The sequence below is a fragment of the Trichechus manatus genome, unplaced genomic scaffold, assembly GCF_000243295.1.
Source record: "Trichechus manatus latirostris isolate Lorelei unplaced genomic scaffold, TriManLat1.0 scaffold00093, whole genome shotgun sequence".
NCBI classification, from domain to species: Eukaryota; Metazoa; Chordata; class Mammalia; order Sirenia; family Trichechidae; genus Trichechus; species Trichechus manatus.
In genome coordinates, this window is record NW_004444029.1 from 9,379,929 (window position 1) to 9,396,767 (window position 16,839).

General features: G+C 45.8%; 1 protein-coding gene across 1 annotated transcript in view; it reads left to right on the top strand.

Annotated features, from left to right (window-relative positions):
- Window positions 1-15,863, top strand: part of SVOPL (SVOP like) — a 66,707-nt gene extending 50,844 nt beyond the window's left edge. Inside the window, exons 11-15 of the mRNA XM_012557299.1 lie at window positions 472-583; window positions 4,473-4,554; window positions 6,057-6,146; window positions 14,827-14,940; window positions 15,840-15,863. Coding sequence (XP_012412753.1) covers window positions 472-583; window positions 4,473-4,554; window positions 6,057-6,146; window positions 14,827-14,940; window positions 15,840-15,863 — 422 coding nt within the window. The remainder of the gene's footprint in view (window positions 1-471; window positions 584-4,472; window positions 4,555-6,056; window positions 6,147-14,826; window positions 14,941-15,839) is intronic.
- Window positions 15,864-16,839: the final 976 nt, after the last annotated feature.

The following is a 16,839-nucleotide window of genomic DNA, read 5'->3' on the forward strand; positions in this document are numbered from 1 at the left end:
ATGATATAATAGAGTCACTGGGTGATGCCCATGGTTAAGCACTCAGCTGCTAACACGAAAGGTTGGAGGTTCAAGTCTACCCAGAGACACCTCGGAAGAAAGGTCTGGCAATCTATTCCTGAAAAATCAGCCATTGAAAACCCTATGGAGCACAGCTCTACTCTGATACACATGGGGTCACCACGAACCAGAAGAGACTCAGTGGAAACTGGTAAAGCATGATAGAATCAGCCAAGTGGGCGCACAGAACCCTGTACACACACCGGTGCTTGTCATCCTTCCACCCGCGTATGAAAACTGCCTTGAAGGAGGCTTCAAGGTGATGGAAATGTGACTGAATTCTGGCCGCAACACTCCTGGTGTTGGGATGAAGTTGCTTCTTTCCGAAATGACTAGGATGGGCCCACGCAGGGTTGATCAATGCTTCTTGCTTTTCAGGGTACTGAGATTGTTGTGTTGTTTGCTTTCTAGTGAATCCTTTAAATATCCTGGGCATCAATTTCCTGGGAAGACGGCTGAGCCTTTCCATCACCATGGGGTGCACTGCCTTATTCTTTCTGCTCCTCAATATCTGCACTTCAAGGTATTTCTCTCTGGGGTCTGCACAACAACTGAGCTCTGTGCCATGGTTTCCAGTGTGGTGTCCTGACCCCTGGTGTTCAGAAGGGGCTGCGGCGCGTCCCTCCCACCAGGGACAGTAGAGAACAGGGTTACTGTGTGTACCAGAGCCATCTTGCCTGGCCCTGGTCCCACTCCCTCTTCCCACGGCCTCGCCCCTCCGCAGCTATCACAGGATGGGGTGCAGGTGTAAGTGGACTCACTCCACCACCAAAACATGTAGGGTTTTCAGGTACAGCTTCCTGGAGAATCGGGACTCTGGTTGTTGACCAAATTATGTGGACCAATGCAAGGGTGTTTAATGATATAAGGTACCTGCAGTGTTAAAATTCATTTCACTTGCTTTGCAACCCTAGAGTGCCCTCCCCCATGTGTCTGTCAGTTTGTCTTACTGTGGGGGCTTGCGTGTTGCTGTGATGCTGGAAGATATGCCAACGGTATTCAAACACCAGGAGGGTCACCCATGGCGGACAGGTTTCCGACTAAGACAGACTGGGAAGAAGGACCCAGAAATCTACTGCTGAAAAGAATTAGCCGGTGAAAACCTTATGAATAGCAGAGGAACATTGTCTGATACAGTGCCAGAAGATGAGCCCCTCAGGTTGGAAGGCACTCAAAAGATGACTGGGGAAGAGCTGCCTCCTCAAAGTAGCGTCGACCTTAATGATGTGGGTGGAGATGAGCTTTTGGGACCTTCACTTGCTAATGCAACATAACTCAAAATGACCAGAAACAGCTGCAAACATCCACTAATAATCGGGACATAGAATGTACAAAGTATGAATCTCGGAAAATTGGAAATCGTCAAAAATGAAATGAAACACATAAACATCGATATCCTAGGCATTAAGTGAGCTGAAATGGACTGGTACTGGCCATTTTGAATTGGACAATCATATGATCTACTATGTCGGGAATGACAGATTGAAGAGAAATGCTGTTGCATTTATCATCAAAAAGAACGTTTCAAGATCTATCCTGAAGTACAATGCTGTCAGTGATAGGATAATATCCATACTCCTACAAGGAAGACCAGTCAATACGACTATTATTCAAATTTATGCACCAACCACTAAGGCCCAAAATGAAGAACTTGAAGATTTTTACCAACTTTTGCAGTCTGAAATTGATTGAACATGCAATCAAGATACACTGATAATTACTGGTAATTGGAATGTGAAAACTGGAAACAAAGAAGAAGGATCAATAGTTGGAAAATATGACCTTGGTGATAGGAACGATGCTGGAGTTCGCATAATGGAATTTTGCAAGACCAACGTCTTCATTGCAAATACATTTTTCACCAACATAAATGGTGACTATACATGTGGACTTTGCCAGATGGAATACACAGGAATGAAATCAACTACATCTGTGGAAAGAGATGATGGAAAAGCTCAACATCATCAGTCAGAATAAGGCCAGGGACCAATGGTGGAACAGACCATCAATTGCTCAGATGCAAGTTCAAGTTGAAACTGAAGAAAATGAGAACAAGTCCATGACAGCCAAAGTATGAAGTTGAGTACATCCCACTGAATTTGGAGACCATCTCAAGAATAGATTTGATGTGTTGAATACTAATGACCGAAGACCTGACGAGTTGTGGAATGACATCAAGGACATCGTACATGAAGAAAGTAAGAGATCATTAAAAAGACAGGGAAGAAAGAAAAGACCAAAATGGATGCAGAAGAGACTCTGAAACATGCTCTTGAATGTCGAGTAGCTAAAGCAAAAGGAAGAAATGATGAAGTAAACGAGGTGAACAGAAGATTTCAAAGGGCAGCTTGAGAAGACCAAGTAAAGTATCATAGTGACATGTGCAAAGACCTGGAGATAGAAAACCAAAAGGGAAGAACACGCTTGGCATTTCTCAAGCTGAAACAACTGAAGAAAAAATTCAAGCCTCGAGTTGTAATAATGAAGAATTCTACAGGGAAAATATTGAACCACACAGAAAGCATTAAAAGAAGATGGAAGGAACACACAGAGTCACTATATCAAAAAGAACGGGTCGACATTCAACCGTTTCAGGAGGTAGCGTATGATCAAGAACCGATGGTACTAAAGGAAGAAGTCCAAGCTGCGCTGAAGGCATTGGTGAAAAACAAGGCTCTAGGAATTGACAGAATACAAATTGAGATGTTTCAACAAATGGATTCAGTGCTGGAAGTGATCACTCGTCTATGCCAGGAAATTTGGAAGACAGCTACCTGGCCAACTGATTGGGAGAAATCTGCATTTATGCCTATTCCCAAGAAAGGTGATCTAACCTAATGCGGAAATTATCGAACAATATCATTAATATCACACACAAGTAAAATTTTGCTGAAGATCATTCAAAAGCTGTTGCAGTAGTACATCGACAGGGAACTGCCAGAAATTCAAGCTGGATTCAGAAGAGGATGTGGAACCAGGGATATCATTGCTAATGTCAGATGGATCCTGGCTGAAAGCAGAGAATACCAGAAAGATGTTTACCTGTGTTTTATTGACTATGCAAAGGCATTTGACTCAGTGGATCATAACAAGTTATAGATAAAATTGCAAAGAATAGGAATTCCAAAACACTTAATTGTGCTCATGAGGAACCTGTACACAGATCAAGAGGCAGTCGTTCGAACAGACAAGGGGATGCTGCACGGTTTAAAGTCAGGAAAGGTGTGTGTCAGGGTTGTATCCTTCCACCATACCTATTCAAGCTGTATGTTGAGCAAATAATCTGAGAAGCTGGACTATATGAAGAAGAATGGGGCATCAGGATTGGGTGAAGACTCATTAACAACCTGCTTTATGCAGAAGATCCAACCTTGCTTGCTGAAAGTGAGGAGAACTTGAAGCACTTACTGATGAAGATCATAGACCACAGCCTTCAGGATGGATTACACCTCAACATAAAGGAAACAAAAATCCTCACAAGTGGACCAATAAGCAACATCTTGGTAAACGGAAAAAAGATTGAAGTTGTCAAGGATTTCATTTTACTTGGATCCACAATCAACACCCATGGGAGCAGCAGTCAAAAAATCAAACAATGCATTGCATTGGGCAAATCTGCTGCAGAAGACCTCTTTTAAGTGTTGAAAAGCAAAGATGTCACCTTGAAGACTAAGATGCACCTGGCGCAAGCCATGGTGTTTTCAATCATCTCATATGCATGTGAAAGCTGGATGATGAATAAGGAAGACCGAAGAAGAATTGATGCCTTTGAATTGTGGTGTTGGCGAAGAATATTAAATATACCATGGACTGCCAAAAGAATGAACAAATCTGTCTTAGAAGAAGTACAACCAGAATGCTCCTTAGAGGCAAGGATGGTGAGACTATGTCTCACATACTTTGGACATGTGTATCAGGAGGGATCAGTTCCTGGAGAAGGACATCATGCTTGGTAGGGTAGAGGGTCAGCCAAGGAGAGAAAGACCTTTGGTGAGATGTGTTGACACAGTGGCTGCAACAATGGGCTCAGTGTGAGGATGGTGCAGGACTGGGCAGTGTTTCATTCTGTCGTACATGGGGTCGCTATGAGTCGGAATCGACTCGACAGCACCTAACAACAACAACAGAGTGGCCTCCACTATGTAATATATATTATTTACTCTGCAAATTGTAAGTACCATCTTTTGGGGGTGGGACGGCACACTTGGGGGAGTGGAGAGGACAGGGAGGAGGGTTGGAGGAAGGTTGGGGTCAGGCGTTTGCTTTGGGACCACACCATCAGGCCAGTGGAGGAGCAGTGCTCCCCTGGAATCTGAGTTCTCTGAGGTGTGTTCTGGCATCTGTAATGCACTGGGACGGGGCCACATGGCGTACTCTGTGCTGCCTCACACGACTTCCCTCCTGTTCCCTAGCGCCGGCCTGATTGGCTTCCTCTTCATGCTGAGGGCTCTGGTGGCCGCCAACTTCAACACCATCTACCTTTACACTGCCGAGGTCAGTTTCTGTGGAGCGGTTTGTTCTAGCAGGGCGTGCAAAGTGGGTGACTCAGAGAGGGTGTCTGTCCACTCCTGTCCATCCTTAGAGAGGGGGTCTCTCCATAAATAACAGATCCCTGGTGTCTTGGTCATCTAGTGCTGCCATAACAGAAATACCACAAATGGGTGGCTTTAACAAACAGAAGTTTATTCTCTCACAGTTTCAGAGGCTACAAGTCCAAATTCACAGTGCCAGCTCTAGGGACGTCTTTCTCTCTCTGTCGGCTCTGGGGGAAGGTCTTTGTCTCTTTGAGTTTCTGCTCCTGGGCAATCTTCATGTGGCTTGGCCTCTCTCTTCCCCCATCTCTGCTTGCTACCTTTCATTTAATCTCTTTTATATCTCAAAAGAGATTGACTCAAACGACAACCTACACCAATCCTGCCTCATTAACATAACAAAGAAAACCCATTCCCAAATGGGATCATAAGCACAGGCATAGAGGTTAGGATTTACAACACATATTTTTGGGGGACATAATTCAATCCATAAAACCTGGCTTCTGATGACTTTTTAAAAAAATTTTATTTATTTTGTTGTTGTTGTTGAGAATATACACAGCAAAACATATAATTCGGCAGTTTCTCCATGTACAATTCAGTGAAATTGATTACATTCTTTGAGCTGTACAACCATTCTCACCCTCCTTCTCTGGGTTGTTCCTCCCCCATTAACAGTAACTCACTGCCCTCTAAATTTTCTAACTAATCTTTTCAGCTGCTCTTGTCAATTTGATCCCATTAGATGGATCTTGAAAGAGCACAATGCTCAAGGCAGACATTCTTACTAGTTAGGCTGAACTGTTGTCTGGTTTTAAGAAGACTTCAGGGGATATTTTGGTTTCTGTCACATTTTAAGGATAAATTGTTGTCATTTATCTTTATTGTAGTAAAAGATATATAACAAAATATGTCATTGTAGCCAATTTTAAGTGGACAAGTTCATTGGTATTAATTGCATTTACCATGTTGCTCAACCATTCCCACTATCTATTTTCAAAACGTTTTCATCACTCTGAAAAGACACACACAGTACCTCTTAAGCAGTAATGTACAGATTAGTGAGGTTTTACTGTAAATGAAAAAGCGTGGCAGCAAGAAAGTAGAATATGCCATAAGTTACCGCAAGGGTAAAGAGCGGAGTGAATCGAAGAGAAGGTGGGAGCGGGGTAGAATGTAGCAATGTTCCTTGGCACTCTAGTCAATTCTTGTCACTCTATCAGTGTTAAAGTTTTCATGGGATTGTTATTTTTGGAGGGAATGTTTTCTTTCCGTTGGGTCGAACCACCTTCATGCAGCTCTGTAATATTTATAGCTCTAAAGTGGAACTCTTCCGTCTGATTCAAGAGCTTACCTTTCCCTCCAAAGCCTGACCCAGGAGCAAAGGGAGGAGGAGAACTCCAGAAAGAAGAGGTGCAAACTCGCTAACTGGTGCTCCCTCTGCTTCTGTCCCCCCGCCCCCAGGTCTACCCCACCACCATGCGTGCCTTGGGGATGGGAACCAGCAGCTCCCTGTGTCGCATTGGGGCGATAGTGGCGCCATTTATCTCTCAGGTACAGCTCAGTCTGCTGGGGGCTGAGACTAAGGGAGGCGGGGACAGAGGGGCCCTGGGTCTCTGCAGAAAAGGTCCCTGGGTGGTGCAACCGGTTTGCACTCAACTACTAACTGAAGGTTGGCAGTTTGCGCCCACCCACACCACAGAAGAAAGGCCTGGCAATCTGCTTCTGTAAAGATTGCAGCCAAGAAAACTCTAGGGAGCAGTTCTACTCTGTAACACATGGGGTTGCCATGAGTCGGAATGGACTTGATGGCAGTAGTCTCCCCCTCCCCAGTGGAGGGTCTCTCCAGGTTAAGTCTCTCCCCAAGGATTCTGCTGACTTAATAAGTTTTCTTGACATGACATTTTCCCACTGGTGAATTTGGGCAGGTAGAGGGGCTAGACTGATGCCACAGGCTTCTAGACTTCCATTCTGCCAGTGGCATGTACTGCACTGCGTGCTGAGTTTTCTTAGCTTCAAGCTGGGCATTGTTGGGGGAGGATGCAAAAGACATGGGGGATGCGGGGAGCTTGAGCAGCTGGGTGATGGTGGCCTCCAGCTGTGACGCCGTCCAGGAAGTGCAGGGAGGTTGGCTGAGGCTCAGAGAGGAGGCATTGGGCAGGATAAACCCAGCACAGGTGGGTTAAAATCCAGGATGACCTGGGACTGTGCGCAAAGCCTTGTCTAGGAGGGAGATGGAGGTGACCTGCAGCGCCGTGGTCCTTCAGCAGGCCGGATGGTTTGCTGCCTGCACCCTGGTCATCCTCTTTGGCCATGGAAACAGAAACCACCTGAGCTGGCTGCGGGCAGGGGCAGGAATGTGGCTGGGGCCTGGAGGGGGAGAGCAGGAAGGGGAGGCTGCCAGGGACCCAGGCCCGGTCATCCCGTGTCTGCCTGGGGCTAAGGCCACTCACCTCCGCCTGTGTGAGCATGTGGACCCCACTCCCCTCTCCTTGAGGGCCAGTACCCTGCTTGCCTGTGTGCATGGCAGCCTCAAATCCCAAGCATACCCTCAGGTCCAACGCCCAGAAGACACTGAGCAGCTCTCTGAATCTCTAGAAAAGGATCTGATTCGCCCAGGTCTGGCCATTTTCCATGCTTGAGCTCCATCAGCTGTGGCCAACACTCAGGGTCATGTACAAATGCGGCTGGGCTGGGGGGGGCGTGGTGCAGTTTTCAGAGAGAGAGGAGCCGGAGGTACAGGCTGAGCAGATTTTAAAGTGCATTTGCCACAATGTAACAGAGGGATTTTGCTACCAGCAGCTTTATAATTCAGGGACAGGGGTGGTTCAGGGGTAGCATTCTTGCCTTTAATGCTGGAGACGATTCCCCACCCGTGTACCTCATGCCAAGCCACCACCTGTCAGCGGAGGCTTGCATGTTGCTGTGATGCTGGACAGGTTTCAGTGGAGCTTCCAGTCTAAGATAGACTAGGAAGAAACGCCTGGCAATCTACTTCGAAAAACCAGCCAACAGAAACGCTATGGATTATGATGGTCCAGTCTTGGGATGCGGCAGGACTGGGCAGCGTGTCATTCTGTTGTGCCCCAGGTTGCCATGAGTTCGGCTGACTTGATGTCGACTAACAACAATAATTTCACATTGCCAAGTGAAGGGAAATCTCAGAAATCCTGGGAACCTTTCTGTTTAGTATAAAGCTACAGAAGAAAGAAACCACCATAGATAAGACGTCCCTATCTCTCAAGGGTCTCAAACCCCCCTAGTTTAAGGGTGGCGCTGAGCAACGGTTCTGTTATTCTGTCAAATGCCTGCCCTTCTCCGAAAGCGGGGGAGCCTAGTGAAACAACGCGTGAGATGGCAGAGAACTCCACGAGTTGATGGGAATGAAAAGTACACCCACTCAGTATTTCCATGAGTAACTTCCTCTAAGAGATGGACTTATTGAGAAACTGTACGCGAAGCGTGGCTCATAAAGGTGTTTGTGGTTATTGGCTTCTGGGTGAGTTAAGAGATTTTCAAAGGCAATTTTGACCATACGTGATCTTTTTTCTTCCACATTGAAAACACAAAAAATTATAGCAGGGTTAAAAAACATCAATATCTCACTACTGCCAGAGCAAACCTAACCTGTTGCGGTCGAGTCAATTCATAGCGACCCTATAGGACAGAGTAGAACTGTCCCACAGGGTCTCCAAGGCTGTAAGTCTTTACGGAAGCAGACGGCCACATCTTTCTCCCTCAAAGCAGCTGGTAGGTTTGAACTGCCAACATTTTGGTTAGCAGCCAAGTGCTAACCACTGTGCAACGAGGGCTCATTTTCTCACTAATAAGAGATAAACGAATATAAATATTTTTTGAAACTGTTTCAATATATCTGTCCATGAACATGTATATAAAAATGTTTATATATTTTTACCCAACTATGATCGTAGTTCATGTATTTTTGTAACCTGCTTTTTGCACTCAATATTTTGCAGACCTTTTTTCATGTAAATAAGTATGAAACACAAGTTCTTTTTAATGCTGAAAGATATTCCATTTATATATATCCAAACGTTAGTTCTCAATTACCTAATCAGCTCCCTATTGGTGAACATCTAGACTATCTCAGATGTTTTTCCATTATAAGCAACAGTAATGAACATCCCGGCGCTTACATTTTTATTCAACTATGCAATTATCTCCTTAGGATAAATTCCTAGAAATTGGGTTGGTAGATCAAAGGGTTTGCTTATTTTACATTTTGATATGCTACATTGTGCTAAAATTCTCTTTGGGAAGGTTGTACCAATGCGTAAAAGTCCTTTTGCTTTACGTGTTTGCCAACTGGTTTTGTTCGTCTTTTTCATCTTGGCCAAAGTCATTGGCAACAAATGACATCTCTTTGTTATTGTAATTAGCATTTCTTTGATTAGGGATGATACTGAATGTTCTTTTCATATTTTAATTGGGCATTTTATCTTTTCTAGCTTGCCCATTCTGGTCCTTGGCCCATTTTTCAATTTGGTCCCTAAACGCTGATTTGTAAGAGGACTTCATATATATAAAGGATTTTAAGCATTTTTTTTCTGACATATTGCAAATATTCCTTCCAATTTTTCATTTATATGTTTGTCGTTACCAGCTGTCTTCAAGTTGTTTCTGACTCACGGCGACCCCGTGTATGCCAGAGTAGAACTGTGCTCCACAGGGTTTTCAATGGCTGATTTTTCAGAAGTAGATCTCTAGGCCTTTCTTCTGAGATGTCTCCGGGTGGACTCAAACCTCTAACCTGTCTGTCAGCAGCTGAGTGCTTAACCATTTGTACCACCCAGGTTAACTTTATAGAGACCCAGATTTATCCATCTTCTCCTTTATAATTTCTGGGTTCTGTGATCAGGATTACGAAAATCTACATCTATCTTTTCTTCCAGTCCTTCTGTGGCTCGTTTTTGTTTTCTAATGAAACACGACATACATAAAAGTGTCCAAGTCATAAGTGCAGCTTAACCAATGCTCACAACGTGGATGCATCTGAGTCACCAGCCCTAGACTGAGGGACCTCTTCCAGGCCATCGAGGTTGCTGTCAGTGTGAGGTCTACGTGGGAAACAGCTCTATGGTGTCCCGAATGGCAGGCCCTTGTCCCAACACTACTGACTGATCCATCTTTACTCATGGATTTACAACATCTGATTTTGCGGAAACCCTGGTGGCACAGTGGTTAAGAGCTACGGCTGCTGACCAAAAGGTCAGCAGTTTGAATCCACCAGGTGCTCCTTGGAAACTCTATGAGGCAGTTCTACTCTGTCCTACAGGGTTGCTATGAGTCTGGAAATCAACTTGACAGCTATGGGTTTGGGTTTTTGGTTTTGGTTTGATTTTGCTTCCACCATTACTTGGACTGTTTCTGGCCTCACTGTTTTAGTCCATTGATCTGTCTGGGTCTGTCATTGTTCTTTTCTTTTAATCATTGTAATGAGATTCATAGTCCATCTTCAGAACTCTAGCTCCTTGCTCTGCTTTCTCAGATACATTTACTTGTGATCCACCTCCCTTGCCCACTCAGATCCTAGTAAGATTTTAATTGTTATTCCTTCAATGTGTGGGTTGATTTAGGGAAAATCAGCTTTTTTTTTTTTTTACAGCATTGTCTTCCTATCTAAGCACAAGATTTGTTTCTTTATTTCTTCACCTTGCTGGGATTTTACTGTTTTCTTCAAATAGATCCCGCCCATCTTGTGAAGTTTATTCCTAGGCCTTTTATGACTTTTGTCGTTACTGTGAATAGATTATTTTCTTCCACTATAACTTCTTTTGCCACATTCTGTTACTAATATTTGTATCTGGAAAGACTATTGTTTCTTGTCTGTTGATTTTGAACCAGCCGGCTTACTGCACTCATTTCTAATGGTTCGTTTCTTCACTGGATTCTCTTGCGTTTCTCAGGTTTATAATTGTTATCGCTCCAGTGTCCCAATCTGTCCCTCCACGACGAATCCTCCCAGTCAGCATCACCGAATGTTGAATATTCTACAGCTTACAAACTCGACCCTGACGACCAGTTCTTTTCTCCTTTTCTCACCCAAACCACTTCCAAGGGTTCCTCTCCTCACTGTCCCACTGCCTCCCTCCCCCTCCTTCCTTCACCTTCTCCAGCCTGGCTGCAGCCTGATCCCACCAACATGATCCTTGATAAGGTCCCCAGTGACTTCCCTGTCTCTCCAGCCAGTGGTCCTTTCAATCTTATTTCCCGTGACCTCTTGCCCACTGTGGCACAGTGGTTAAGAGCTCGGCTGCTAACCAAAAGGTCGGCAGTTTGAATCTACCAGGCACTCCTTGAAAACCATATGGGACAGTTCTTCTCTGTCCTATAGGGTCGCTATGAGTTGGAATCGACAAGATGGTGATGGGTTCTCGCCCACTGTAAGGGTGGATGGCCACGCCTCCGTCTCCAACACCGTCTTCCCAAGTGCCCACCGCCGTGCACTCTGGGGAGTTTTCTCCTACCTCATTGGCTGCTCTTCTCAGTGTCTTCGTGGCATATCTTCCTGTACTTTCTCTACTTGTTGGCAGTTCCTTTTTGCTCAATACTAGATCCTCATCTTAGTCTACACTTCTTATAGATGATTTCATAGATTTTTATGATTTTAATCACCAACTATATGCTCATGGCTCACCAATTTATATCTCTCACTCAGGCCTCTCTTCTGAGCTCCAGATTCATATACCTAATTGTCTCCTCTACATGTCTACTAGGATGTGTCAAACTAAAAACAAAAACAAACAAAAAAAACAAGAAACCAAACCCATTGCTGTAGAGTTAATTCTGACTCATAGCGACCCTACAGGACAGAGTAGAACTGCCCCATAGGGTTTCCAAGGGGCAGCTGGTGGATTCAAACTGCCGACCTTTTGGTTAGCAACTGAGCTCTTAACCACTGCACCACCAGGGCTTCTGGATGTGTCAAAAGCATCTTAAATTCTGCAAGTCCAAAATTAAAATCATGACGTTTCTCCCCAAACCATGCTGTCCCAGAGTTTCCATCTGTGAATGGCACTGCTTTCCAAGCTGGGAGCGAGGCTTCTCCATTTCCTTCCATCTCGTCTTCACATTCAATCCCAAACCACGTCGGTTTAACCTTCTGATGGATCCTGATTTGCTCATCTTATCCCGTGTCCACCACCAGCGTCACTCTGTTTCAAATACTATCCCCTTTTATTGACTGCTAAAACAGCACCCTAACCGGTCTTTTTCTGTGTACTTTTACTCCCCTTCAACTCGCTTTTCTCCTGCATACATGCAGGTCTTATCCCTCCTTATCCTCTTCGCCATCCTCATAGATAAAGACCGAAATCGTCAAGATGACTTGCAGGGCTCTGGTAATCAGGATCCCATCTTGTACTCTTTCCTGCGTTTGCTAGCTGTAGACATGCTTGCTCTTGTAGTCCATCAAACCAAAAAAGCAAACAAGTTGCCATTGAGTCAACTCCGACTCATGGCAACCCCATGTGTATCAGAGTAGAACTTCACTCCATTGAGTTTTCAGTGGCTGATTTTTTTGGAAGTAGATCACCAGGCCTTTCTTGCCAGGTGCCCTTGGGCGGGTTTGAACTGCCAACCTTTTGGTTAGGAGTTGAGCGCTTAACTGTTTGCACCACCCAGGAACTCCAGTTCATCAAAAGCACCAGTTATTTGCTCCTTGAGGTTTTCTCACGTGCTAGTTGGATCCCTCTCCCATTCCACCTCCAGCTAGCTAAGACTCATCACTTCCTTAAGGAAGGCCACCCTGGTGTAGACTGAGTCTGACCTCCCTGCTCTGAGCTCTTACAGCACCTTGACATTTTTTTTCATTCCACTTGTCAGACTGTAATTGCCTGTTAATTTAAGGGGCTATTTAAAGTCTCTCTCTTCCAATAAACTTTAAGCCCCAGAAGGGACGGATGTGTGCCTGTTTTACTAATTTTTGTGTTCCTAGCTCCTACTACAGTGCCTGGCATATAATGGGCACTCAACATACTTGATGAATAATTTTTCTAATCATCTTTTACAGAGAATATTAATTTTTATATTAATTTTCTATCCAACGTCTTTACCCATATACCTTATGGATCAATTTGGGGCCTCCGGGAAGGAGACACCAACACAGAATCAACATGTGCAAGAGATTTAGAAGTGTTTGGAGATTTTGCTGTTAGGTTTGTTATTGATTTCTAGCTTAATTCCATTCTAGTCAGAGAACACACTATGTGATTTCAATTCTTCTAAGTTTGTGGAGGTTTATTCTATGGCCCACGATGTGGTCTAGGTTGGTGAATGTTCTGGGGGCACTTGAATGCGTATTCTGTTGTTGGGTGCCGTGTTTTCTCATTGTCAGATCCTGCTGGCTGATGGTGGTGGTAACTTCTTCTGTATCTTTGTTGACTCCCTAATAGTCCTATCAGTTGTGGAGAGAGGGGTGTTGAAGTCTCCGATGACATGAGGATTTGTCCTTCCAGTTTTATCAGTTTTTGCTTAATGAATTTTGAAGCTCTTTTACTTGGTACATACACATTTAGGATTGTTTTGTCTTCTTGTTGGATTGACCCTTTTATCATTCTGCAATGTCCGTCTTTGTCCCTGGCCTGGGCTGCTTTTTAAAAGTAGTGATTAACAGATCGCTTTTTGAGATAATGAATCTTGCGTGGGGACCGGGAATCTGAATTTAACACCCCCCGGGGGTTATTATAATGAGGTGTCACTCAGGGTTCTTGTTTGCAAACAATAGAAACTGCCTTTGGTGACTTAGGCGGAAGAGGAATTTACTGGCTGGATATCCAGTGACATTGACTAGTCCTGGTAGGCAGTGGAGCCCTGTCTCCCTCTAGGGAAGCCAACAAAACGACTAAGCAGTTTCTCCCCCTGACCCTGGCTGGTTGGTGGAACACAGTTATGTGACTTACACTCCACCCACCAGGGCCCCACACCACCCAGGACTTTGCATCTGGTGCAAAGGACGTGACATAGTGATAGTTCAGACTTCGTTCTCGTAGTGTCCAGAGCTCTGGCGTCCCGTAACAGGTGGCAGCAATGGCGGAGTCCGGCCACATGCCTAACCATGGCATGGTTTGGTCGTGGCTCGATCTGCCTGGCTTCTTGTGGTTTCCATCCCTTCTCTGAGTCTGGTTCTCCAGCCTTCCGGAAGCAACTATATATGTGCTAGTTATACAAGCTCCTGTTTGGGAAATTTGTAATTTATATCAGAAGACAGGATCAAAGTATAGTACCTATCACTTGTTCGCTCAACCACAAAATAGATAATGAGGTTAATGTCACGGAATCATTTGCTGATGTGGAAAGCAGCAGGCCTTATACATAGGGGTTGGGCTCCCAACCGTGGATCTTAGGGGACGTAAGTGGTGCCAGGAACACTATGCTGTGTGTCAGGGACCTGGGTGTGACTCGGACAAGCTGTCACTTAGCCCCTGCTCTAGGCTCACCTGTAAAGTGAGGAGGTTGGACCAGACCAGGTGATTTTGAAGGTCTCTCCAAATGGCAATATTATATTGTGTCTAGAGCGCTCTGCCATTCCTCAGTCACTTAACAGTCCTCGTGAGAGTAGTGCCACTACCATCTCTGCTCCGCCCACTCTGGGCAGAGTCTGGGGGAAACCACGGTGTGAGAAGACGTGTCCAAACTAGCCAGGCCCGGGGAGGGAAGGTCTGGGCCAAAGGACGTCTATGGATTGGCAGAAACCCATGTGCGCTGCACCAGAATGGCCACACAGCAGAAAGTCTTACTGGCTGTCACACATGAAGTATTATGAACAGAGATGAGAAGTGCTGCTCATCGTTGTGGAAACTTTGAGATTACAGCTCTCCCCAAAACACTTTCTTTTGGTTCACCTTGCCAGGACTGAAGAGGAGCACGGGCATAGCATGGAGTGAGAGGGTTAGAAGCTAAGCAAGCTGAATTGACATAGGGGGTTGGCATGGGGGGCACGGACCCCCCACTGGAGATGCCTGGGGGATGGGTGTAGAAGAAGGGGCATAAGGTGACGTGAGTCCCAGCTCCTGGAGGAAGCCACAAAATGCCCACCCCAGCTCAGTCCAATAAATCACAGGCCTGAGATGCCAGGATGCAGTTACCTTGTGGCTGCCTAGGACTGTCATGGATGTATTTGGGGGAGAGGAGTCCTTGTTTTCCCTTTGACCTAAAGGCTCGGTTAGAGGTGACTTGGGCTACGATAAATGGAGCCATTCCCTGTGACTTGCAGGTCCTCATGAGTGCCTCGTTCCTGGGGGCCCTGTGTCTGTTCTCGTCTGTCTGTGTCATCTGTGCCATTTCTGCATTTACCCTCCCCATCGAGACCAAAGGACGGGCCCTGCAGGTAAGCCACGTGAGGAATGTTGATTCCCAACCACCGCTCTTGACCAAAGGAAAGGGACTTGGTGTGGCCTGCCTGCCTTTCAGCAGACGTGTGAACAGGCCGTTAACCTTTGCTCCCAGGCCCGTCGCTCTCCTTTTGGGGTACCTGCTTCCTCCTGCATGTTGCTGTGAGCAGCCGAAGCCCTGCTTACTGGAGAAGCTGTGGCCTGAATAAGGGGACGAGGGTTGGTGACAGCCATGTGGCCGCACCATTCTTCCCCATTCTTGTCCCTCTGGATGGAAGCGTCACTGCGGAGCTGAAGGTGACCAGGAGCTGACGGCCATGTGCATCACACTCAGGATCCCATGTCTCCACATATTGGCCGGCTTCTTTCCCCTCGCACCGCCCGCTGCCCGAGACAGGATGTTGTTGGGTGTTGCTGATTCTGACTCTTAGTGACCCCAAGTGACAGAGCAGAACTGCCCCATGGGGTTTTCAAGGCTGTAAATCTTTACGGGAGCAGATTGCCAGGTCTTTCTCCTGCGGAGCCACTGGGTGGGTTCGAACTGCCAACATTTTGGTTAGCAGCCGAGCACTTAACCATTGCACCACACTAGTTGCCCTCCAACACTATTGGTGGTCAGTGGACACTGGCTGTTCCTTCCGTTTCGCAAAGGGACACCCCAAACGTCAGGCTAGCAAAGGCAAGGTTGTCAGAGAGAGGCCTCTCCCACCCCGCTGCCTTGTGTCAGTCAGTGAAGAGGGGTCAGCTCCAAGCACAGGTGCTGCCTGTGTGCCTGACACCAAGCACAGGCTGCTACTGCTGTGCGAGAGCACGCGTGTGCACGTGGGGGTGGAGGACAGTCAGGCTGGCCCAGAGCCGTGGCCGAATGTGACTCCCCCCCTCCCCCGGCTCCCAGGTGCCTGCACCGCACCCAGAGTAAACTGTGGACAGGTCAGTATGTGCGTTGGTGCAGAGGCATTATGCTGAGTAGATACAGATAAGACAGGCACTATTGAGTAAAGAAAAAAAATTGCATCCGTCTTGATGGGTTTTGCCCTAGGTCCAAATGTGCTGTCCATTTTTTTCTTGTTTATGTTCAAGGCAAGGTGCATTTTAATCACAGATTAGCTAACCTGTCATGTATTTATGAATCTAGGGCTTTGTTTAGGCTTCTTCTTGGAGAGGTGACCCATTCATTCTCAAAGCCAGAGTCGGAATGAGATGATTCCTATGTTTCCCTTCAACAAGGATCGTCACCCCCTTTACACAAACGAGGAGATAAAGGCCCAGGGAAGCCGGGAAACTTATGTAAAGGAAGCACTAGTGTGCAGTGGGGCTGGGGTGCAAACCCGCCTGCAAAATTCAGTGATGCTGTGTTATGTGACTGCATGCCCTTCAAGTTTTTCAGGCTAGTTTTATTTTTTTAAGCAGTGTTATAAGTAACAATACCTATAAAACAGGCCTGGCTCTCCATCCAGTGTGCCCTACGGACTTCCCGTTCAAGTCATGTGCCCTTACTAAGGACTAGCCCCTCTTCTGTTGACTGGACCGTGGTTTTAGAACCGTGGCAAAATAATTTTGTCTGCTTAAAACCTTTTAAGGGCCGTTGTCTTACAACTTGCACACGTAGATTCAGTAAACACAAGTGCACTGGCTCTGCCACTCAATAGCTACCTGTCTTTGGACACATCTAAAAATTTATTTTGGCCACAGTTTTTGAAAGAAGTTTGACCAGATTATTCCTAAAAATGTTTTGTTCTCACTCTAAAATACTGTGAGCCTAAAGATTCACGGGGTCGCAGTAACGTGGTGGAAGTATAAACATAGGATTCTTGGGTTGGAACTGAATCTCAGTATGTTATTTCTCTTTTGCAAAAAAGGTCCAACGAGTACCTTGCAGTGTGGTGAGCACTTAA